Source organism: Ovis canadensis, chromosome 13 (genome assembly GCF_042477335.2).
Source record: "Ovis canadensis isolate MfBH-ARS-UI-01 breed Bighorn chromosome 13, ARS-UI_OviCan_v2, whole genome shotgun sequence".
In the NCBI taxonomy this organism is placed as follows: domain Eukaryota; kingdom Metazoa; phylum Chordata; class Mammalia; order Artiodactyla; family Bovidae; genus Ovis; species Ovis canadensis.
This window is the reverse complement of record NC_091257.1, coordinates 65,770,592-65,796,055: the sequence shown is the minus strand read 5'-3', so window position 1 is coordinate 65,796,055 and position 25,464 is coordinate 65,770,592. Positions and strand designations below refer to the sequence as shown.

Sequence of the window (25,464 nt, the reverse complement as noted above, 5' to 3'; positions counted from 1 at the left end):
TTTTTAACGGCTGAGTAATACTCCATTGTGTATATGTACCACAGCTTTCTTATCCATTCATCTGCTGATGGACATCTAGGTTGTTTCCATGTCCTGGCTATTATAAACAGTGCTGCGATGAACATTGGGGTACATGTGTCTCTTTCAATTCTGGTTTCCTCGGTGTGTATGCCCAGAAGTGGGATTGCTGGGTCATAAGGTAGTTCTATTTGCAATTTTTTAAGGAATCTCCACACTGTTCTCCATAGTGGCTGTACTAGTTTGCATTCCCACCAACAGTGTAGGAGGGTTCCCTTTTCTCCACACCCCCTCCAGCATTTATTGCTCATAGACTTTTCGATAGCAGCCATTCTGACTGGTGTGAAGTGGTACCTCATTGTGGTTTTGATTTGCATTTCTCTAATAATGAGTGATGTTGAGCATCTTTTCATGTGTTTGTTAGCCATCCGTATGTCTTTTTTGGAGAAATGTCTATTTAGTTCATTGGCCCATTTTTTGATTGGGTTGTTTATTTTTCTGGAATTGAGCTGCAGAAGTTGCTTGTATATTTTTGAGATTAGTTGTTTGTCAGTTGCTTCATTTGCTATTATTTTCTCCCATTCAGAAGGCTGTCTTTTCACCTTGCTTATATTTTCCTTTGTTGTGCAGAAGCTTTTAATTTTAATTAGATCCCATTTGTTTATTTTTGCTTTTATTTCCAGAATTAACTTGCCTGACTTCAGGCTCTACTACAAAGCCACAGTCATCAAGACAGTATGGTACTGGCACAAAGACAGACACATAGATCAATGGAACAAAATAGAAAGCCCAGAGATAAATCCACACACCTATGGACACCTTATCTTTGACAAAGGATGCAAGAATATACAATGGAGTAAAGACAATCTCTTTAACAAGTGGTGCTGGGAAAACTGGTCAACCACTTGTAAAAGAATGAAACTAGATCACTTTCTAACACCGTACACAAAAATAAACTCAAAATGGATTAAAGATCTAAATGTAAGATCAGAAACTATAAAACTCCTAGAGGAGAACATAGGCAAAACACTCTCAGACATATATCTAGAACTTCTTTTCCCAAATAATGTTAGGCATTCTCTCACTTAACCCTTTATAATTGCTTAGCTTTAGAGTTTACCAGAAAACATTCATAAATATCATCTCAATGGACCATCTGGCAATACTATGATGTGATGAAGTGGGTGGGGCAGCAGCTGTGGTTGAAGAATCTTTACAATTGAAATGTGCCTCATAGATGGCAAGTCTGAGAGTGCAGCCCAGACCTCTGACTCTTGTGTGTGTGTGTGTGCGCCCTCAGTCACTCAGTCATGTCTGAATCTTTGAGACATCTTCGACTGTAGCCTGCCAGCCTCCTCTATCCATGGAATTTTCCAGGCAAGAATACTGAAATCGGTTGCCATTTCCTACTCTAGGGGATCTTCCTGAGCCAGGGATCAAACCCACATCACTTGCATCTCCTGCATTGGCAGGTGGACTCTTTACCACTGCTTGAGAGATAGGAGAGATTGACATTATTACTTAGGTCATTTATAGGGCTTTATCTTGGATGTTTCAATATTTAAAACCTTACTAGTATCTCTTTAGTAGTGTGTGTGTTGGGGGTGTATGTATTTTTTAATAGCAGTGACTTGACAACTCTTTCCTCTAAATAAAGAAGAGAAAGATATATCAAATATAAATAAAGTTTGAATATACCTAGAACATTGAGAGTTTATATGTCTATCCTTGAAGATCTCAGGGATGATAAAACAAGAGTGGGTGGAAATAGGAAATAGAGTCATATGGAATCAATGTTTACTTAATGTTGTAGCTTCCTGGGTATGCTTTCTCTAGGACATGTTTACTGTCATGAAAGCCAAGATGTTCAGACTTGGATCAATGCAGGGGACCTTCTCATGGGCAATAGACAGGACTTGCCTTTTAGTAACATCACCATTTTGCCAGGAATTGGGAAAAGGCAATATGCTTTGGAGTCTTCATTCTGCACTACATGTTAGGGATGGGAGCCCATGAAAGCTGACCCCTGTCCTGTGTAAAATGAAATTTGACACTTGCTCCTTGTGAGAGCAGGTGAGAGTTTCATTGTGGAAAATAAATAGGGAGGGAAAATGGACTTTAAAAAATTTTGAGTTCTTGGCACTAGACTAGGATAACTTAAATTAGAATTTTTCAACAAAATCTATGTTCAGTCATTTATAAAGCTAAAAACCTTGTACTTTTTGTTCCCCTCAGAACAATGTAAGCTGGAAGGGTGCATCTTCACTCTCAGACTAAGGTGATATTTGAAATAGTTAGCAACCAATAGAACAAAGATTATGACCAATTACAAGAGGTGCACATGCAGAATGGCAGGCATTAACCACTGGTTTCCAAATTTCCAAACCTTCCCAAGTATATAGAAAACCTGTTCACTTGGTTGTCATGGCCCTAAGAATTGGGAGAGTACATTTGTTCATACTGATAGCAAGGGAGTCTTCTGGGCATCTGGGATTTCTAGAAAAATCATTGCCTTGGGGGAGTGGTCAGACATGCTGGGTTCTTTGTGTGACCTTACTTAGGCCATATCCTCTTCAGAACATATTTCTTTATGGGAAATTGACGGTTAGGGGATTCTGATCCGAGCAATCGTTCTCCTCTGGTGTTTGTTCCAAACAATAGTGGATGACCTGGATCTATTTTCCATATTTACAACTCTCAATGAAAATAAGATATTTATACATATCATTACTTATAATTGCTTACTTAAAATGTGGTTTGTTGGACAATATTTTTCGAATTATGAGTCCTTAAGAGAGAAATTCTCAAAGGAACACTTGGAGGAAACAGATTAATTATCCATAGATAATATAACCTTCAGTTTAAGTCTTCTTTATCTGACCTGTGCCCTGAAGAACAGGGATGAAAGCATCTCTGAAGGCACTGGAAAAGTAACAATCATCAAAAACAAAATCCGCTTTACTACTAGGTTACCTTAGAGTAAAGAGGATGTGGCCTAGCTAAGGTCACACAGAGAAGCCAGCATGTCTCACTCCCCCAAGGCAATGATTTTTCTAGAATTCCCAGATGCCCAGAAGACTCCCTTGTTACCAGTATGAACAAATGTACTCCCCCAATCCTTAGGGCCATGACAACCAAGTGTACAGGTTTTCTATATACTTGGGACGGCATGGAAATTTGGAAACCAGTGGTTAATGCCTGCCATTTACTGCATGTGCATCTCTTGTAATTGGTCACAATCTTCATTCTACTGGTTGCTAACTATTTCAAATATCACCTTAGTCTGAGAGTAAAGATGCACCCTTCCAGCTTACATGATGATGCTGTTTGAATGTCAAAAAGTGGTCTAGGGACTGGCAGCATTGGCACCACCTGGGAGCTGGTTAGAAAGGCAAGTTCTTGGGCTCCGTCTCTGCCAGACTGAATCAGAAACTCTGGAGTGTTTTTCACAATTTGTGTTTTCACAAACACTCCTGGGGATTTATCTGCCTGCTAAAGTTTCAGAAGCATGAGGCATTTTAACCTCTCAGAGCAGCTTTGTAAACAGGGTATCACTTGATTCTTATCTCCCTGTGTCACTTGGCTGACTTTCACTCATATTTGATGGATGGCAGCTCGAAGATAAGTCAAATGAACCAGGGTCAAGTAGTCCATTTTGTATATTTATTATGCATCTGTTGGCATTTGGCATACAGACATTGTATCAGTTTGTCCTCCACTAAAGATGACCCCAATTTACTACGTATTTTTGGAAAAAAGCCTGTCACTCATGTTCTTTCAAGTTCTCTAAGACAATAGGTTCAGTTCAGTTCATTCAGTCCAGTCGCTTAGTCATGTCAGACTCTTTGTGACTCCATGAATCGCAGCATGCCAGGCATCCCAGTCCATCCCAGTCCATTTACTCAAACTCATGTCCATTGAGTCAGTGATGCCATTCAGCCATCTCATCCTCTGTTGTCCACTTCTCCCCCTGCTCCCAATCCCTCCCAGCATCAAAGTCTTTTCCAATGAGTCAACTCTTCGCATGAGGTGGTCAAAGTACTGGAGTTTCAGTTTCAACATCAGTCCTTCCAAAGAACACCCAGAACTGATCTCCTTTAGGATGGACTGGTTAGATCTCCTTGCAGTCCAAGGGACTCTCAAAAGTCTTCTCCAATACCACAGTTCAAAAGCATCAATTCTTTGGTGCTCAGCTTTCTTCACAGTCCAACTCTCACATCAATACATGACCACTGGAAAAACCATAGCCTTGACTAGATGGACCTTCGTTGGCAAAGTAATGTCTCTGCTTTTTAATATGCTGTCTAGGTTGGTCATAACTTTCCTTCCAAGGAGTAAGCGTCTTTTAATTTCATGGTTGCAATCACCATCTGCAGTGATTCTGGAGCCCCCCAAAATAAAGTCTGACACTGTTTCCACTGTTTCCCCATCTACTTCCCATGCAGTGATGGGACCAGATGCCATGATCTTCATTTTCTGAATGTTGAGGTTTAAACCAAATTTTTCACTCTCCTCTTTCACTTTCATCAGGAGGCTTTTTAGTCCTCTTCACTTCCTGCCATAAGGGTGGTATCATCTGCATATCTGAGGTGATTGATATTTCTTCCAGTAATCTTAATTCCTGCTTGTGCTTCTTGCAGCTCAACGTTTCTCATGATGTACTCTGCATATAAGTTAAATAAGCAGGGTGACAGTATACAGCCGTGACGTACTCCTTTTCCTATTTGGAACCAGTCTGTTGTTCCATGTCCAGTTCTAACTGTTGCTTCCTGACCTGCACATAGGTTTCTCAAGAGGCAGGTCAGATGGTCTGGTATTCCCATCTCTCTCAGAATTTTTCAGTTTATTGTGATCCACACAGTCAAAGGCTTTGGCATAGTCAATAAAGCAGAAATAGATGTTTTTCTGAAACTCTCTTCCTTTTCCCATGATCCAGCGGATATTGGCAATTTGATCTCTGTTCCTCTGCCTTTTCTAAAACCAGCTTGAACATCTGGAAGTTCACGGTTCATGTATTGCTGAAGCCTGGCTTGGAGAATTTTGAGCATTACTTTACTAGTGTGTAAGATGAGTGCAATTGTGTGTTAGTCTGAGCATTCTTTGGCATTGCCTTTCTTTAGGGTTGGAATGAAAACTGACATTTTCCAGTCCTGTGGCCACTACTGAGTTTTCCAAATTTGCTGGCATATTGAGTGCAGCACTTTCACAGCATCATCTTTCAGGATTTGAAATAGCTCAACTGGAATTCCATCACCTCCATTAGCTTTGTTCGTAGTGATGCTTTCTAAGGCCCATTTGGCTTCACATTCCAGGATGTCTGGCTCTAGGTGAGTGATCACACCATCATGATTATCTGGGTCCTGAAACTCTTTTTTGTACAGTTTTTCTGTGTATTCTTGCCATCTCTTCTTAATATCTTCTGCTTCTGTTAGGTCCATACCATTTCTGTCCTTTATTGAGCCCATCTTTGCATGAAATGTTCCCTTTGTATCTCTAATTTTCCTGAAGAGATCTCTAGTCTTTCCCATTCTGTTCTTTTCCTCTATTTCTTTGCATTGATTGCTGAAGAAGGCTTTCTTATCTCTCCTTGCTATTCTTTGGAACTCTGCATTCAAATGGGTATATCTTTCCTTTTCTCCTTTGCGTTTTGCTTCTCTTCTTTACACAGCTATTTGTAAGGGCTCCCCAGACAGCCATTTTGCTTTTCTGCATTTCTTTTTTGGGGGATGGTCTTGATTCCTGTCTCCTGTACAATGGAGACAGGAACCTCCGTCCATAGTTCATCAGGCACTCTGTCTATCAGATCTAGTCCCTTAAATCTATTTCTCACTTCCACTGTATAATCATAAGGGATTTGAGTTAAGTCATACCTGAATGGTCTAGTGGTTTTCTCCACTTTCTTCAATTTCAGTCTGAATTTCGCAATAAGGAGCTCATGATCTGAGCCACAGTCAGCTCCCAGTCTTATTTTTGCTGACTGTATAGAGCTTCTCCATTTTTGGCTGCAAAGAATTTAATCAGTCTGATTTCTGTGTTGACCATCTGGTGATGTCCATGTGTAGAGTCTTCTCTTGTGTTGTTGGAAAAGAGTGTTTGCTATGATCAGTGTGTTCTCTTGGCAGAACTCTATTAGCCTTTGCCCTGCTTTATTTTGTACTCCAAGGCCAAATTTGCCTGTTACTCTAGGTGTTTCTTGACTTCCTACTTTTGCATTCCAGTCTCCTGTAATGAAAAGGACATCTTTTTTGGGTGTTAGTTCTAAAAGGTCTTGTAGGTCTTCATAGAACTGTTCAACTTCAGCTTCTTCAGTGTTACTGGTCAGGGTATTATCTGATATCTAGTTTAAAAGATTGGGAGGTGACTGATGTCTGTTTGAAGTGTCTAACATATAATTGTATAAAATTTTAAATGACAGTGTAAATGGAAAATGCATTTTTAACAGATTTTAAAAGATAAAATTTAAAAAGTTTTAAAGGAAGAGAAAATAAACTCTCCCACCCTGACCTATCATTAACAATTAGTTTGTTTAGGTTCATACACTAGTAATCACATTCGTACAAATCATGGCATACATGTTATTTTGGAGACTTTTTTCTTTCTTCTCCTATTTTTTTGGGTGGGGAAGAGGAGGGTGGGGGGTCCTGCTGCATGGAACTTAGGTCCCTGATCAGGAACTGAAACCAGGCTTCTGCAGTGAGAGGGTAAAGTCCTGAACCACCAGGGAATTCTCTGCTTTCTTAATATACCTTGATAAACTTTCTGAGTCTGCAAATGTCATTCCTTGTAACTTAAAGGGAAGGAAGTAGGAGCAAGAGAGGGACTGTGAGGGAGAGACGAGAGAGAAATAGAGAAATAGAGAAATGGAGAGAGAGAGATTCAAGGAATCAGCTCATACAAATGTATAAATTGCTAAGTCCAAAATCTAGAGCTGGCACACTGAAGACCCCAGAAAAGCTGAGTTGGTATTTGAATGTAAAGGCAAATCTGCTGACAGAATTCCCTCTTTCTCCAGAAAGGTCAGTCTTTTTCTCAAGGCCTTCAACTGAATGGATGAGGCCCATTCACATTATGGAGAGTAATCTGCTTTCTGTAAATGCTAATCTCTTAACAAAAAAAATCTTCAGAGCAACATCTGGACACATTTGAGCAAATATCTGGGAACCATTGCCTAGCCAAGCTGACACATAAAATTAACTATTACAAAAATTGCTTTTCATGGGTGTGTATATTTCATTTTTTTATGAACTATCATTTATCTATCTCCTTAAGGTTGGAGATTCAAGTTGCTTCTAATTTTTTCATCCTTATATATAGCACATATTTGGCCATTTGGGTCAATTTTGTCTTAATATCTGTTCAGAGTGTGGAAAGGAAAGCATGTTTCTAACTTTTTAAAGATGCAACTTTTTATTTCTGAATTGCCATTGTAGCTGTCTTTATCCCATGAACCACAACTTGAAGACTGGAGTAGGGAAAATGCCAAACTGGTCTTGATCTTCTCTTTCCTTCCTCAGCCTGCAGGTCACTGGGGACTGGCATGATGCTGAGTTCCTGGGCCACCTCCTCAATTGAAGAAGTGGCAGAAGCTGGTCCCGAGGCGATTCGCTGGCTTCAGCTGTACATCTACAAGGACCGTGAGGTCACCAAGCAGCTTGTGCAGAGGGCTGAGCGAATGGGCTACAAGGCCATATTTGTGACGGTGGACACACCTTACCTGGGCAACCGCTTTGATGATGTGCGTAACAGGTTCAAGATGCCACCCCAACTCAGGTAACCATGGGTCTTTGATCACTGGGCCCCTTATTCTCTATTTCTGTTTGCTCATGTCTTGATCCAGTTCCAAAGACTTTCTCCAGTTTCCACTTGGGTGCTCCAGGGAATTAGATCTTCACAAAATGTTGGTCCCAAAGTATGGCTGCATGAGATCGTGTCTAGGAATGATAAGATCTGGGTTCTAGAGATGTGTCATTGTCAAATATCCATATAATCCTCAGAAATCACACACCTCACGTGAGTGTCGCATACTTGAGCTATAACGACAGAGACAGGATTTGCCATATACTTGTCAAAGTAAACAAATCTATGTCTCAGAGTGTATTAAGGGCTTTGAGTAGGATGAATTGCCATATAGATAGAAGATACTTAATTTAGCTTAAGTAACAGCTTGCTATTGTGATCCTAATACTGTATTTCTTTGTCTGTTGAAATAAAAAAGCACCCTTTTAATTTTATTTTTAAGTGTATTTGGAACAACTCTGGCAGGGAAGATTGAAGAAAGCTAAAAGAATGGAGGCAAAAGAAGTCACATATTTGCTGCCTCATCTCTTACTTCTTTTAGTAACATATCTCTTTTGTTGTGGTTCACCCATGGTTCAGGATTCACTAGTTTATTTACTGGTTCATTCATTCTTTCATCCATTCACTTACTCATCCATCTCAGCGAAAACAATGCACATATCTAGGAATCTAAGACTGAACTGTGATGGTTTTATCAGGCCATTCAGCTGATCCATCAACAAGGAATTATAGTCCTTTTTCCTGTAAAAGATTAGAATCATGTTGAGTCAAAACTAGAAACTCAGTGGAGTTTACTGAAAAAGACAGAGCTACAAATCTCTCCTCCCCTTTGTTTTTACTTTCCCTTGGTTCCTATCAAAATCTGCCCTTATGTTTTTCATACCAGTGTTTGGCCGATAGACTTTAGGGCTAAAACTATTTTGACCAGAACCAAAATCTTAGTTTTAATGGAGGACATTTTGATGATGGGATTTCAAATCGTCCACCAGAGTACAAGAAATGAGGGATGACTTCTTTGGAATCCTAGACCTCATTTCACTGGACTATTGCTTACTATGTCTGCATATAAAGTTAATCCTTCTAAAAGATCCAAAATCTAAAAGATTCAAAATCAAATCAGCATTCCACATAAGGACAAGAAGACTGTTGAGAGCCAGGATTCCAAGTATATTAGAGAATGGAATGTCTTCCAACCATCATGTAAGTTCATAGTCTTGTCTGTCATATAGCTCTTCTGTGTGTATACCTATTTAAGCATAAGCTACTGTGCATAAAATCTTGCTGTTAAACCATATATAAATGAGCTGTGTGATGTTATCTCTGTGATAATTCCAGGTAGGTTTAGGATTTATTTCTGTATATAATATCCTCAATGGCCCAATGGCAGAATGAGGAAGTGTTCCCCCGACAGCCATCAATCACCCTGCTCCACACATCCCAGACATGGAGTTACCCAAATACCCTGTCTTTCTAAGAGAACAAAAACAAAAATCCTTGACATATTTCTACTTCTTGCCAAATTCATTAGAAAGTAGATGGTTTCAAATGTCCTAAATATGGAATCTTACTAATCTATATTAATTCTTGATATGAATTCACATTATTTCTCTCTTTTGATTACCTTAGTTTTTAGACTTTCTAAAATGTTGTTTCCCAGTATTTAAGCTTCTGACAGGAAATGTTCCTCGTTGTTTCCCTTTGACCATTTGAATAGGAATTTGCTATTTCTTTTCCCTCTTCTGTTCTACTACTACTTCTACTGCTAGCGACAACAACAATAAATAATATAGTGGGTTTGTTCCTTAAGTTTAGGAAGCAGTTTCTGGCTCTGGATAACAAAACAGGTTTCACGTGGTATCTACTTAGATGGGGGATGACACCCGTGCTAATTCTGGCCCATATCTCTTACTCCTTGGTTGCCAGGGCCACTCAGCCAGGAGCAGGAAGGCTGCTGTTCTTTCCCCCTCCTCTTTCCTCCCGGGCTCCTGCCCAGATGACGTGAGGGACCAGGAGACAAAGGCCCTTTTCAGCTGTCAATGTGCAGAGGAGTGGCCACGGCTCCCCAGCTTGTCACATCTTCCTTCTGAAGATGATCAAATAATGAGCCACACATCTAGGCTATGGGGAACACAGGAAACACCCTTTGCCGGTGCCCTGGCCGTCAGAGTGCACACTGACGCTGTTTGTCCCTGTGGGCTTCGGGGGAGGGGGTGGTGGCGTGCAGCGCCCTGGGGCCCAAATACAGCAGTGAAGGCAGAGCCCACGACGACGGGAGGCCCCGGCTTCCGCTGGAGGGCACGTGCTGCCCAAAAGCTCATCTGTTACAGCCTGATATGAAATCAGGTTTCTTTCCGCAATTGACCTGACTCATAGAAGGTGAAGCCGGGCTGTTCAGAATGAGGTTTGGCAGGCGAGAGAGGCAGGAAATCCAGAGGAGAATGAGTCTGTAAAGCAGCGGCTCCTTCCAGCCCTCGTGGCTTCCTCTGCCTGGAGAGAAGGGGGCGGGTCCTGACTTTTGGCTTCTGGGACCAGCCAGAGTTCAGGAGTTTGGTAATCTCCGCCTGGTCCATACACAAAACACACGGATGTGAGCATGATGAGCAGCGCAGAGGTCCCTGAGACTGAGGGGGAGTAAGGCGAATTCGCATCCGCTTCCGGAAGAGGCGAGGATTGAAGCGAGTTCACCAGATTTCTCCTGAGGCCCTGAGTCAGGGACCCGAGTCCATCTCCACACCACATGCCGGTGGCTTGTTTACCTCGGGTTAAAATTTGGCTCTTTGGGACAGCACTAAGGCAGTTAAAAGAAATTTCCAATCATTGACTAAGGTCAAGGTAAATCATGACACCTACCCTTTTGATGATTTGCCTGGGACGTGCTTCCTTAGGCCCTGAAATAAAGTATTCACCACAACAGCCAGAGAACAGCACACAAAAGAGATGAGACCGCGCTGTCTTCCCAGGTTTCTGGAGGTAAAAGTGGCGGGTGAGGCACCCCCTTCTCTGATCTCATTGCCAGCATTCTCATCTTCATTCATTCTTCCCAGAATCTCCTGCTTCCTCCTGTTTTTTCAGGGAGCCAGCCACACCTGCGCCTTAGAGCCTCAGAACTGACTCTTCCCTCTGCCTGTAACATTCTTTCCCCAAATCAATGCAAACTAACTTCACTTCCTTTACATTTTGACATCAGGGATGAAGCTACTTGTCTTTATATTGGGAAACCAAAATAAAGATGAACGGTAGAGAACAGAATAGAGATACAAATAAGTGTGGGGATCTTGGGTTGGGGGTCTAGAGTAGAGAAAACGATTTGTGAAGGAGGACTTTGTACATGGCAGATAGCCTCTAAATTATTTGGTTAGGAAAACAGTTACAATGTTAAGTCACGTAATATTAAGCAGGATAATAACCTTCCAAAGATGCCTATGTTCTGAACCTTGGAACCTGTGAATATGTTACTTTTTACATGGCAAAATGAACTTGGCAGGTGTGACTAAGTTAAGGACCTTGAGAGGAGATGATTATCCTGGATTATCACAGGAGGCTTAATGTAATGAAAAGGCACCTTATAAGAGGCATGCAGGACAGTCAGAGAAAGAGATGCGATGAGAGAAGCAGAAGTTGGAGTGATAGCATCTGGAAACAGGGAAATATAGACGGTTTCTAGAAGCTGGAAAAGTCAAGGAAAGAGATTCTCCCCTATAGCCTCTGGAAGGAAAATAGCCCTATTGACTCCTTGAGTTTAGTCCAATGAGACAGTTTGAATTTCTGACCTCTAGACTATAATAAATTTGTGTCACTTTGAGAGTTGGACTGTGAAGAAAGCTGAACACTGAAGAATTGATGCTTTTGAACTGTGGTGTTGGAGAAGACTCTTGAGAGTCCCTTGGGCTGCAAGGAGATCCAACCAGTCCATCCTAAAGGAGATCAGTCCTGGGTGTTCATTGGAAGGACTGAGGCTGAAGCTGAAACTCCAATACTTTGGCCACCTCATGCGAAGAGTTGATTCACTGGAAAAGACCCTGATGCTGGGAGGGATTGGGGGCAGGAGGAGAAGGGGATGACAGAGGATGAGATGGCTGGATGGCATTACCGATTCGATGGACATGAGTTTGGGTAAACTCCGGGAGTTGGTGATGGACAGGGAGGCCTGGTGTGCTGCGATTCATGGGGTCGCAAAGAGTCGGACACAACTGAGAAACTGAACTGAACTGAAAGCCTCTAGGGTTGCGCTTGTTATAGCAGCAACAGGAAACAGATAAAATGACACAGCTCTGCCAATTTCCTCTACAAGATAGCTTCTCATTGGGGCCACATCCAATTATCATATTTAAACTTTCAAGTAAAGCCTCTACCAGCTCACATCCCTCTTATTCTGCTCTTCTTTTTCTTTATTTTGTATAGTACTTATGTTCTAACAGGCTCCATAAATTACCTGTTGATTATGTTTCTTGTTTATTTTCTGACTCCCCTAGCTAGAATGTCAACCTAGGTAGCTAGTATTTTTGATCGTTTTACTAAAACACTGGCACATAGTAGGTGCTCAGTAAGTAATGTTGAATAAAAATGTACTAGATCATAACAGATTTACCCAATAAAACAATACTAATAAGAATTTGAATAAGGGTTTGAGCTCATACTGAAAATCCTTGCCCTGAACCTTTCTTCCAAATACCCAGCCACATGGAAGAAAAAGTTAGCAGGGCTGTGCAATAAATAGCAATGTTTTCCTAATCACAGTATTAAAGGTTGCTGTTCCTTGTACAAATATCTATTACGTATTTTGAATGTCTCTCATGTTATACTGATATTATGTGTTCTGCTGCTGCTGCTGCTGCTAAGTCGCTTCAGTCATGTCTGACTCTGTGCGACCCCATAGACAGCAGCCCACCAGGCTCCCCCGTCCCTGGGATTCTCCAGGCAAGAACACTGGAGTGGGTTGCCATTTTCCTCTCCAATGCATGAAAGTGAAAAGTGATAGTGAAGTCGCTTAGTTGTGTCTGACTCTTAGCGACCCCATGGACTGCAGCCCACCAGGCTCTTCCGTCCTCGGGCTTTTCCAAGCAAGAGTATTGGAGTGGGGTGCCATTGCCTTCTCCGATTATGTGTCCTACTGGTTGTTATTTTGCAGTGTGTTTCCCACAGTGGAGACATACAACATTATTCTTTAATGTCATATGATATCTCAATAATAGCCATCATTACTGACATTACTATTGGTTATTTAATAATGTTAACTTTCCTTAGTAGTTGTTACATTTTTATGATGCTAACTTACTAAAAAATAAAATCATTTTTATATTAGATTAAAAAATATATTTAGGGACCTTTCAAGGCACAATGAATCCTTTACAAAAAAGAAATCTTATCCCTTGCCTGTGGATCATTAAACAGATTGGGATTCAGAGAATTAAGTCCCAAGTAATCTTGTTATTATTTTGATGTTTCCCTTTTCCTTCCTTATGAAATGAAATACTTTGGTTATCAGAAGCTGCGTTAAGTGTTTTTTGTGTGTATGTCATAATTCTAATAAAAATAGCATTCATGGAGGTTTCCTTTGGAGCCATGGTTAAAACGCTCCATCGTGGGTCTCTGTCAAGATATCTGAAAACTTTTTCTTGGCTTCTGGCTTTGAACAACGTTTAAGAGTAACAACAAGGCTTCATTGTACCCTGAAATTTCTGTAAGGCAACATTCATTCAAGTGTTGATCTGCATTTAGCCATCCAAGAAAAACAACAGTTATTTATATAATTTTATCCATGTTTCTGTTTTTTCCTATCCCTTTCACCCTTTCACCCCACCCCTGCTGAAACACTGTAGCTTGTTTGGGATGGGGGTGGGGTGCTATGCAGAGAATATACTCATACAGATATTATTCTTTTTTCCCCTCTGGTTTTGCTGTGGCATGGACAGACAGGACCTTTTTCTTATTAACAATATTATTTAAAGGTTTGAAATTTAATATCACTTAGTATCATTTCTAAGTTATGGAATAGACCTCCAATAATAAGGGTATGTTTATTGACTAGGTATAGCTTAATTCAAACTAGGATGACCACAGAAGGCCAAAATCTGTGATAAAATGTACAGCCTTAAGTGATTTGATTAAAAAAAGAAGCTCAGAGTATTTCAGCTATAATCTAAACTAAACCTCAACAAATAATGGATACAAATATGACTTTCATGGATTTGTGATTTTCTGTGACCTTTAGCGGCCACCTGAGTCAGTCAGTCCTTACCGAGAAACCTTAGCTAGCGGTTGAAGACAGTTACATGGGATGTGAATGTCCATGGCCTTATGATAATAGATGCTGCCTAAGCTACATAACCAGCTATTTATAAGCACGTTAAAGGCATTAAACCTCAGCACTCAGTTGCTCAGTCATGTCTGACTCTTTGAGACCCCATGGACTATAGCCCACCAGGCTCCTCTGTCTATGGAATTTTCCAGGTTGCCATTTCCTCCTCCAGGGGATCTTCTTGACTCAGGGATTGAACCCAAGTCTCCTGTGTTTCCTACACTGGCAGGAAGATTCTTTACCACTGAGCTACCAGGGAAGCCCTAGTTTTGTAAAAATTGTGTACCTCTGTACTTCTAAGTTCATATAAAAATTGTTATAGCCTTAGCTCCAAGATACTTTCTATGTTCAATGTCAGAGCCAGTGGAAAGGAATAACGACTGATGACTAAGCCAGAGATCCATATATAGCTTTCACTTTAACACAAAGAAGAGACTGGCTAGCAGAGTAATTCATAATGTGCAGAAGAGCAAGGTGAGTCTAGGTCACTGTCATCATTCAAAGTCAGCCTTTTAGAGAAATGAAGTTGGCAGTTGGATTTGAATCTGCTAAGCTGATTTCAGACAGCTAAGTCACATGGGTGGTGCCAGTGTGTATTCAGAAGGCCATCCATCCAATCAGTGGTCAGAGGCGTAGGCAGAAAAGACTTTGTCCCTAGCTTGGAGAACTTCCAAAATCTAGTCAAGATATTGGGATATTAGACTAAGAGAAAAGACTTCAGGTGTAGAGTAAGCGTCTTCTAGATTAGTTAGAGAAATACTGTTCTAAGATGAGTTAACAAAATTAGACATAGGAGAAGGGAGCAACTCAGTGGGGTTGTGTCTCAGTTTATGTTTCTTTAGGAGAAGAATGTGAACCACTGATTTAAGTAAAAGTAATACCTTTAGAAGATGGTAGGAATATTGGTAGAGGAGTGGGGAAGAGGTATCAGGGAGGGGAGGTGGTCCAACAATTGGCATGTTACAAAGACAGTCACAGTTATGGGCAACTGAAGCTTAATCCTGCTGGGAAACTCTGGGAGATCTTATAGAATCTATCTCAGAGTTAATCTGCCCAGGGGTGAAGAAGCTGGGTTATGTGTATACCAACATCCTTGACAAGTTGAGTCTGCTGTGTTGAGGGTGACTCAGGCCCAGGAGTAAGAAAAAGTCGTATGTGTTAGTCAGGTTCCCCAGAGAAACAGAAGAAACAGGATGTCCATATCTAAATATCTGTATCTGTATCTATAGAGATATTTACTATAAGGGATTTGCTCACACAATTAAGGAGTCTGAGAAATCCCACAATCTATTATCTACAAGCTGGAGGCCCAGGTTGTAGGAGTAGGTCCAGGAAAGCCAGAGTAGTTTCAACCTAAACCTGAGGCCTAAGAATGGGGGGAGCTAATAGTATAAGTCCCAGTCTGTGTCTGAAGGGTCCCCAAACTGGGAGCCCATAGTGTAAGTCCTGGTCAAAACCTGAAGGTTTGACAACCAATAGCTCCAATGTGAAGGGTAGGAGACAATGGATGTCCCTACTCAAACAGAGACAATGAACTTATTCGTCTTCCACCTTTTTGTCCTATTTGGGACCTCCACAGATTAGAAGATGCCTGCCCAATTTCTTCTTAATCTACTGATATAAATGCTAATCTAACTTAGAAACATCCTTATGGACATATCCAGAAGTAATCTTTTACCAGTTGCCTAAGCATCCCTTAGCCCAGTCAAGCTGACAAAACTAACCATCACACCTCAGGCAAGGTAAGGAAGTTCTTGATAATTGGAAAACTCATATCCTGGTCAGGAATGTCTAGAAGATTGGGGGTTCTGAGTCAGAAGACAGAAAAAGCAAGTAAACAGAGGAAGAAAAAAGCAAGAGCTGACAGCTTATCTGCTGGGAACCACTTTTCACTTCTCCCTGTGACCAAGCACCAGCACCACCACCATCAATATGGTAGCAGGAAAAGAGCTGAAAGAAGAAAGAAAAAGACAAGGAGAAGAGCTTACAGTGACCACAGATAGAAGGTGTTAATACTGCATTTCCAATCTCCTCTAGAATTTTCCACAAGGACTTTGAAGATTTCTGAAGTCTAATGTAACTGAAGAGTGCAGTTGAGATCTGAGTGAAGAGAATGTAATTAAGAGTCAGAGACACTGAGACTTTCCGGGTGGTCCAGTGGTTAAGACCTCACTTCTAATGCAGGGGGTACAGGTTCGATCCTTAGTTGGGGAGCTAAGATCCCACATGCCTCACAGCCAAGAAACCAAAGCATGAAATAGAAAGACTTTAAAATGATCGACACAGAAAAAAAAATTCTTAAAAAAAAAGAAAGGGTCAAGACCAGTTTGAAACCCAAATGCTGCCTTAGTTAATACATGGGGGCCTCTTGTTCTACAATTCTGGTTTTATTTTCTGTATAAAATAGGAATCATAGAGTGTGAATTTTATTTTCCAAAAGTTTTTTAAATATTGTGGGTATATGAATGCCCATTGTAAATTGTGATGCACCATGCAAATGTTCATCTTATGATTTAGTATGCATTGCATTTGAAAATAGCATCAAATTGATTGTTTATATTCACAGACTGGCTTAAAAAAGTAGAGATATTTGAACTTGGCCAAAGTTTTATCCTTTAATCTGACTTACTTATATAAAAAGATATAAATTTATATAAAAATCTTACATTATAAGATGCAAAATAAACTTTAAGTGACCAATCAAGTCTACTAAGTTGTCACATTTAGCCTGGACTCCTTCATCAAAACACAAAAACATAAATGTGATCAACCTGGAGAGTGAACAGTCAATTGATTTGAAAAGTGTACCCTTCTTTTTTTTCTTTGAATGAGTCACTGTAAAGATACTTCTAATTTGGGAAGTTTCTCATTTTATGTATCTCTTTATTTCAGGATGAAAAATTTTGAAACCAGTGATTTAGCATTTTCTCCTAAGGAAAATTTTGGAGACAAAAGTGGACTTGCTGCATATGTGGCTAAAGCAATAGACCCATCCATCAGCTGGGAGGATATTAAATGGCTGAGAAGACTGACATCTCTGCCCATTGTTGCAAAAGGCATTTTGAGAGGTTTGTTTATTCCTCTACCTGAGTTCATTCTGATTTTATGATTCTTTATGGATATGACCATGATATTTTAAGGGAAAATAATCAATTATTTCCAAATAATTAATATGGAAATATAAATCCATCTCTCAGTTCTCCCATTTGACATTAATGAATAAATGTTTCTTCCTTCTGAAGGAGAAGAAGGCTCTTATGAAGTAAAAAGTTACTTTTTCTAAAGTGGTGGGATTGCCTTATTTTGGATGCCATTGAATCACAGAGCTTGGCAAAACCTAGGTAGAGGGTCTTGAGTTTGTTGCTTTGGCTGAAAGCTGCCAACAACTGCTCTCAGATCAATAAGAACTCCCAGGGAAGATATTATGACAGCCAGATATGTTTAAGAGCCCTTTGTGTTTTTCTCCTGTTCCCTCCCAGTACCAATGACTAGAGCTGATTTTTTGAGTGTGGAATCCCATATCACCTCTCCTTAGAGAATGGTGGACTAGAATGTTAAAATCTTCAAATATCAAGCCGTGGTTGTTAAGAAATTTGACAAATTCCCTAGTATCCACATGTATGCAAATCCCACAGGGAGGTACCAATGAATATAATAATTTGGAATGTAAATGTGTTCACCCACAAAAATATTTTCTTGCCTTTGAAAACATTTAATACTGTTATGTAGATAACTGCCCCAAACATATTATTTCAAATGGAAATACTTAAGTAAGTGACTCTGTGACGAGAGATTCTATTAATTTATCTCAGGGTTAACTATGACTTAGAATCAAAACTTTTTCATTAGTTTTACTTGAATATGTATGAGTACCATGGCCCTTATTTATAAAGCTCTGGGAATGCCCCCGACTTTATTTAATAGTATGGACACAAAAATAAGCTAATGTGAGTAAAAGAATGGGCCTAATGAAGCTTGGCTACCCACTCCAGTATTCTTGGGCTTTCCTGGTAGCTCACATGGTGAAAATCCACCTGCAATGTGGGAGTCCTAGGTTCGATTCCTGGGTTGAGATGATCCTCTGCAGAAGGGAATGGCTACCCACTCCAGTATTCTGTCCTGGAGAATTCCATGGACTGTATAGTCCATGGGGTCATGAAGAGTCGTATATGACTGAGCAACTTTCATTTTTCACAATGAAGCTTTTAAGTAGTGGAGCTATGTTTAAATCCTGATCTGTCTTAATCTGTGCTTTTAAAAGACATTGTTATATTCTTTTCTATAGACTATTGTCAGTTCAAAATTTCTGTGGATTATACTTTTTTGAGTATATACTGATATTATAGACACCTTTAAACAACAGTTTCGCTGACCTTGCTTTCGTTCATACTGTAGTCCGTGACTGTTAGTGCTACTTCCTGTAGCTATATTCCACTGTAGGTACTGAAATATTAACCTAAAGGATCTGTCCCATTTATTTGCTCATTCATTCGCTTATTCAATCACTCATTTCATAAACATTTATTATGTTTACTGTGTGCTAAAATAAAAGATAATAAATTGAGATCCTTGGCCAAAGGACATCTCATTCTTGGAGAGGACAGACATAAAAACAAGAATTTGGGTGAGATAAGATGTTGTAGGTACTGCAATTGAAATCTATGCACTATAGATTAAATAGTGTTTGGACAGTTATAAAAGTGATTTAGGGAAGGTTTCATTCCAGGATGGAAGATGATCCTTGACTTTTGTCATGACATCAGGTCAAAAGACTCTTTCAGACTTCGGTCATGTCGAAATACAGCAGTCACAAGTAAGAGTGTTAAACCATATAAGCCATATGTAGACTTTAAGATGTTTGAGAACCACTAAGAACCTTCATGAGGGAAACAACCTCATCAGATTAGCAATGTAGAAAAAGCAAACTTTGTATAATGGGCCGACTCAATGGAGGTGGCCTAACTGTGGTCAGGGAAGCAATTTAGGAAACTGCTGTAATCTGAGCAAGAATTGTGGCTAATCTCTGGTAGCTCAGCTGGTAAAGAATCCACCTGCAATGCAGGAGACCCCAGTTTGATTCCTCGGTTGGGAAGATCCACCGGAAAAGGGATAGGCTACCCACTTCAAAGTATTTTTGGACTTCCCTTGTGGCTTAGCTGATAAAGAATCCACCTGCAATGTGGGAGACCTCTGTTTGACCCCTGGGTTGGAAAGATCCCCTGGAGAAGGGAACAGCTTACCACTCCAGTATTCTGGCCTGGAGAATTCCATGGGCTGTAGTGTCCATGGGGACGCAAAGAGTTGGACATGGTTGAGCTACTTTCACTTTCACTTCACAGTAGTGTCAGTAAGAAAACTGAAAGGGTGTAATCCATTTAGAAAATTACTAAAATATTATTTAAAATATTTAAAAATAATTAGAAATTATTCGAAAAATGCTGTTTCAAGTATTTAATAACTCTCATCACAGAAGGCTCACAGCAGTTGGGGTAAAATCACCAATTTAATTTTTAACCAACTTTTCAATTTTGGATTCCCAATATACTTAATTTTCTACAACTTTGTCCTCTACGATATGGTGTGAATCTATTGAATGAGACTTTACTATTACATGTTATGCTGAAAAATGCTTTGACTTCAAGAACATCATTCTGTGGCCGTTATACCAAGGACCACTCTTTTTTCTTTCTTATCCATATGTTATGTGTTTTTCACTCAGTAGACAGCCTGAATGTTCATTGAGTGAAATACTTAGGGAAAACTGCATGAATATCTATAACTAGAGAGAGCTCAAAAGCCAGAGAAGGAAAGACTGGGCATTTGGCATTTGAAAGGAAATAACGTATTTGTACATGTGCAGTTTACATTGTCTAGCTTCTCTGTAACTATTTACTTCATCTATTTAACAAACAAGAATCATCACTATGACAACAACTACATTAAGTGGTGCATAGGTTCAGTCTGGTGGAGGGGAGGCGGGAGTCGTGAGGCCTATTCTGGGAATTCCAGGTCTCATTATTTCACAGATCTTCATCCAGAAGTTGCATGGATTGACTAAGAGTCATCTCTCTTTTTTCATTTTCCTTTTACCAGAAACGTACAGATTATGTTTGTAGGAATAAGAAATCACAGCAACTGAGAAGATCTCAATGAAACATCCCCTCTTACCGCTGTTTTAAGGATTGGATTCTAATGAATGCAAGTAAAACAGCAAGATGCAATCTCTTGCTGTGGTTAAACTCTGTCTTTGGAAATCTCAACACAAACTCCAAATATGTACTCAAGACAGGGTTAGATTTTCCTCAGAACTCACGCTAACAAATGGCATTATAAACAAAGGCTTGTGCTTTTTAGATTTTTTTTCTAATTAAAAAATTTAAAACTAGGCTATCTCACTTCTCTAGTGGTTTTTGCCTTCTCAGAAACTTCTTTAACTCATTATTATCCTATCTATAATTTTTAAAGACATTCTCAAAGAATATTCACTCAGTGTTCCTGAACTGTGTTCAAAGCTGCTGCCATGAGGCTAGGATTTAGTTACTAAGCTCCTGCTGAAATAGCATAGAGTCCTTCTATATGTCTATTGTTCAAGGCCTTGACAATAGATAGAAGATAATACTACTCTAAATCTTGAGCACTTACTTTGGTATTTAAGATTAAGTATGGAAATAATATATTAATAAGATAGCAAACAGTGCTATTCACTATTGACTGTTGTGTTTGTGAATCAGTTAGTGTGTTAACTGGCAAATCAACAAATTTGGAATGTCATACCAGTAAACTCTAAAGGTTAATGAAAATATCCAAGATTCATGAACATTTGCTATGATCACTTTGACTCTCGTTAAGAAAACATTGTTTTTCTCTCTGGGTTAAAATAAAATGTGAACAAGATTACATAAACAACTAAGAAAGGATGCATAAATGGTCATAAATGATTACTTTAATTTTTTCTCTACATACTCATGATCCCGTCTTCTGAGAAAACCTTTCAGTGATTTCTCCCTACATTCCCAGCACTGCCTGGTAGAACACAGGCAGTGCTGGGAATTTGAGATGATAGAAGACAACAAACTAAGACTTGAATAGCACTTCCTTCAAAATGAAAAGCTCATAATAACCATAATCCTCACTATGATGAAAATTTGTTGTTATAAACAAAACTTAAATAGACTTGCCAAAAGTATCCAACAAATAAATCTTCCTCTACCTACTCATATTCTTAGTTAATATTCCCTGCACCTTCAGCTGAAAATAATAATAATCATATTTATCTGAGTGCTCAACATGTGTCAGGTACTTTCTAAGAGCTCATTCAACTCATTTAATCCACAAACCAATCATATTTGAATCTTTATCCCCATTTTGTGGTTTAGTACACTGATGCACCAAACAAGTTAAGTAATTTGCCACTTATATGGGAAGCATGTAGCAGATATGGGATTCAAATCTAGGTGTCCTTACTACCAAGCCTAAGGGGTTAATCTCTTTTTCATACTGTGTAGGATCAGTTTATTGACAGTATTCAATATCTTAAAACACAGATTATGGCTACCTGGTGGCAAGTATTTGCATTATAAATCAGAGGACTACATATATCTTCAATCATGAGGTTCATAAAATATATTTCAAATATTTTAATATTTTAACTTTTGATTTTTATGTTTGGTATCACACATACAATTAGATAACCAGAGCAATTCCAATTACATTTTACATTGTTTGTTAAGGTTACTTATAGATATATATAGACATAAAAAAATACCATGGTACCTCTCTTTATTAGAGTAGGTAAACCCATGCAAACATTAAAACTCAGTTAGCCAATATGGCAGTCACTAGCCAAGTGCAGCTATTCAAGTAAATTAAAATTAAACAAAAGTAAAATTTAGTTTCTCACTTACATTGCCACACTTCTATTACTCTATGGCTATTTGTGTTACTGTATGGAACCACACAGATGTAGAACATGTCTATCATCATAGAAAGTTCTCCTGGATAGCATACAAGTCTGTGTCTTTAGAGAACCATTTCCTAAACATGTTTTTAAATGATAGTGTGAGAGCATATTGGGTTTCTAGTTCAAAATGATAGATTGAGCACATATGTACCCTTTTATCAAATTTAAGACCTTACTGAAATTAAAGTACAGAAATCCAAGAATGCATAACACTTATGACAGCAAAGGAAAGGAAGGCACAAACAGCAGAGAAACTTCAAGACATTTATGAAAGAAACAAAAGGTAAAGGGAGGATATTGACAGCAGGAAAATGAAAAGAAAACTGCTCCTGTAGAGAGTCTTTGTGAGAACCCTGAAGGCAGGAGCAAGTCATATCAAGGGTGCCTGAGGGGTTCTAGGGTCTAGAGTGCAAGTGTGACAGAGAGAAGGGATGAAAAGTGGAAGCTGAAAACCAGAGGAATCACTGGAGTTCTGTTTGTGACACTCACCCACTAGCCCAGGGGAGACTCTGCTGAAGATGGGTAAGGTTTGCTGGGGTCCCTGGGTGTCCAGGGGCCTGGTCTTGCTGGTGCCTTAGAGGGTGGTGAGGAGCTGGCAGGCACAGGGTCTCCCAAGGGTCTGTGCTCTAGCCCAGGGGAGACTCCGCCTTTAGCATCACAAGGCATTTCAGAAATTCCAAAACATAAAAGACCATGGTACATCTACAGAAAAGCTGATGGCAGAGGAAAGAGATAAAGTAAGAAAAGAACTTTAAAGATTCCAAAGGATAGATTCAGAGGGATTGAAAATATGTCTAAATAAGAAGAGTCTGCTGTGAAAAGAAAATTGGAACATTAAAAAGAGTTTCCAAATATTAAAAACGTGATTTTTGGAATTAAAAATAAAATTACTGGTTAACTGAAGAAGAGGGTCAAGGATATTTCCCAAAATATAAAACAAAGTGACAAATAGAAATAATTAAATGATTTAATCATTAAATATGATTAAATGAAGGAGAGGCTTGAAGACTGTTTAAAATGTCCAATATCCAAATGATAAAGGCTTCAGGAAAATTAGAGATACCAAGGGAAAATTTCATGTGAAGATGGGGGCAATAAATGACAGAAATGGTGTGGACCTAAGAGAAGCAGAAAATATTAAGAAGGGGTGGCAAGAATACACAGAAGAACTATACAAAAAAAGATCTCCATGACCCAGATAACCATGATGGTATGATCATTTACCTAGAGCCAGACATCCTGGAGTCTGAAGTCAAGTGGGCCTTAGGAAGAATCACTACAAACAAAGTTAGTGGAGGTGATGAAATTCCAATTGAGTTATTTCAAATCCTGGAAGATGACGCTGTGAAAGTGCTGAACTCAATACACCAACAAATTTGGAAAACTCAGCAGTGGCCACAGGACTGGAAAAGGTCAGTTTTCATTCCAATCCCAAAGAAAGGCAATGCCAAAGAATGCTCAAACTACTGCACAATTGCACTCATCTCACACGCTAGCAAAGTGATGCTCAAAATTCTCCAAGCCAGTCTTCAACAGTATTTGAATTGAGAACTTCCAGATGTTCAAGCTAGATTTAGAAAAGACAGAGGGATCAGAGATCAAATTGCCAACATCCATTGGATCATGGAAAAAGCAAGAGAGTTCCAGAAAAACATATATTTCTGCTTTATTGACTACGTCAAAGCCTTTGACTGTGTAGATCACAACAAACTGGAAAATTCTTAAAGAGATGGGAATACCAGACCACCTTACTTGCCTCCTGAGAAATCTGTATGCAGGTCAAGAAGCAACAGTTAGAATCAGACTTGGAACAACGGACTGGTTCCAAATTGGGAAAAGAGTACATCAAGGTTGTATATTGTCACCCTGCTTATTTAACTTCTTTTTTTTTCTGTTGACAAAGTAATGTCTCTGCCTTTTATTTTATTTTTTTTAATTTTCAAAAAAATTACTTCACAATACTATATTGGTTCTGCCATACATCAACATGAATCCGTCACAGGTATACACGTGTTCCCCATCCTGAACCCACCTCCCTCTCCCTCCCCGTTCTATGCACAGTACATCATGCAAAATGCCAGGATGGATGAAGCACAAGCTGGGAGAAATATCAATAACCTCAGATATGCAGATGACACCACCCTTATCACAGAAACTGAAGAGGAACTGAAGAGCCTTTTGATGAAATGAAAGAGGAAAGTGAAGAAGTGGGCTTAAAACTCAACATTCAAAAAACTAAGACCATGGCTTCCAGTCCCATCACTTTATGACAAATAGATGGGGAAACAATGGAAACAGTGAGAGACTTTATTTTCTTGGACTCCAAAATCACTGCAGATGGTGACTGTGGCTATGAAATTAAGACATTTGCTCCTTGGAAGAAAAGCTATGACCAACCTAGACAGTGTATTAAAAAACCAGAGACATTACTTTGCCGACAAAGTCCATTTAGTCAAAGCTATGGTTTTTCCAGTAGTCACACATGGAGGTGAGAGTTGGACTATAAAGAAAGCTGAGCACCAAAGAATTGATGCTTTAGCACTGTGGTGTTTGAGAAGACTCTTGAGAGACCTTTGGACAGCAAGGAGATCAAACCAGTCAATCCTAAAGGAAATCAATCCTAAATATTCATTGGAGGAACGGATGCTGAAGCTGAAGCTCTAATACTTTGGCCACCTGATGTGAAGAACTGACTCATTGGAAAAAACCCTGATACTGGAAAAGACAAAGGCAGGAAGAGAAAGGGGTAACAGTGGATGAGATGGCTGGATGGCATCACTTACTTGATGGACATGAGTTTGAGAAAGCTCTTGGAGCTGGTGATGAACAGGGAGGCCTGGCATGCTGCAGTCCATGGGGTCACAAAGAATTGGACACAACCGAACAACTCAACAGAACTGAACTGAAGGGCATTGCACATACACACACTATATATTTCTTATATAGCACCCGCATCTCTTTACGTCTCCAGCATTGGCAGGAGGGTTCTTTATCACTAGCATCATCTGTGAAGCCTAACATATATATATAATATAGTATATATAGTATACGGACTTCTCATGTGGTGCTAGTGGTAAATAACCAGCCTGCCAATGCATGTTAGACAAAACAGATGTGGGTTCCATCCCTGGGTCAGAACCATCCCCTGAAGAAGGGCGTGGCAACCTACTCCAGTATCTTGCCTGGAGAATCCAATGGACAGAGGAACTTGACAGGCCACAGTTCATATGATCGCAAAGAGTCAGACACAACTGAAGCAACTTAGCTAGCACACTATATAGTATATATTCCTTGTATATACTATTCTCTGCTAGTAATAATAATATCATGATGACACAATGTCTTAGTCAGCTCAAGTGGCCATAACAAAATGTAATACCTGAGAAAGGGA

At 39.6% G+C, this 25,464-nt stretch overlaps 1 protein-coding gene across 1 annotated transcript in view; it reads left to right on the top strand.

The window, feature by feature from the left end:
• HAO1 (hydroxyacid oxidase 1) overlaps nt 1-25,464 on the top strand; it is a 63,147-nt gene that overhangs the window by 23,725 nt on the left and 13,958 nt on the right. The window contains exons 3-4 of the mRNA XM_069548044.1: nt 7,533-7,788; nt 17,006-17,181. Of these exons, the coding sequence (XP_069404145.1) occupies nt 7,533-7,788; nt 17,006-17,181 (432 nt within the window). The remainder of the gene's footprint in view (nt 1-7,532; nt 7,789-17,005; nt 17,182-25,464) is intronic.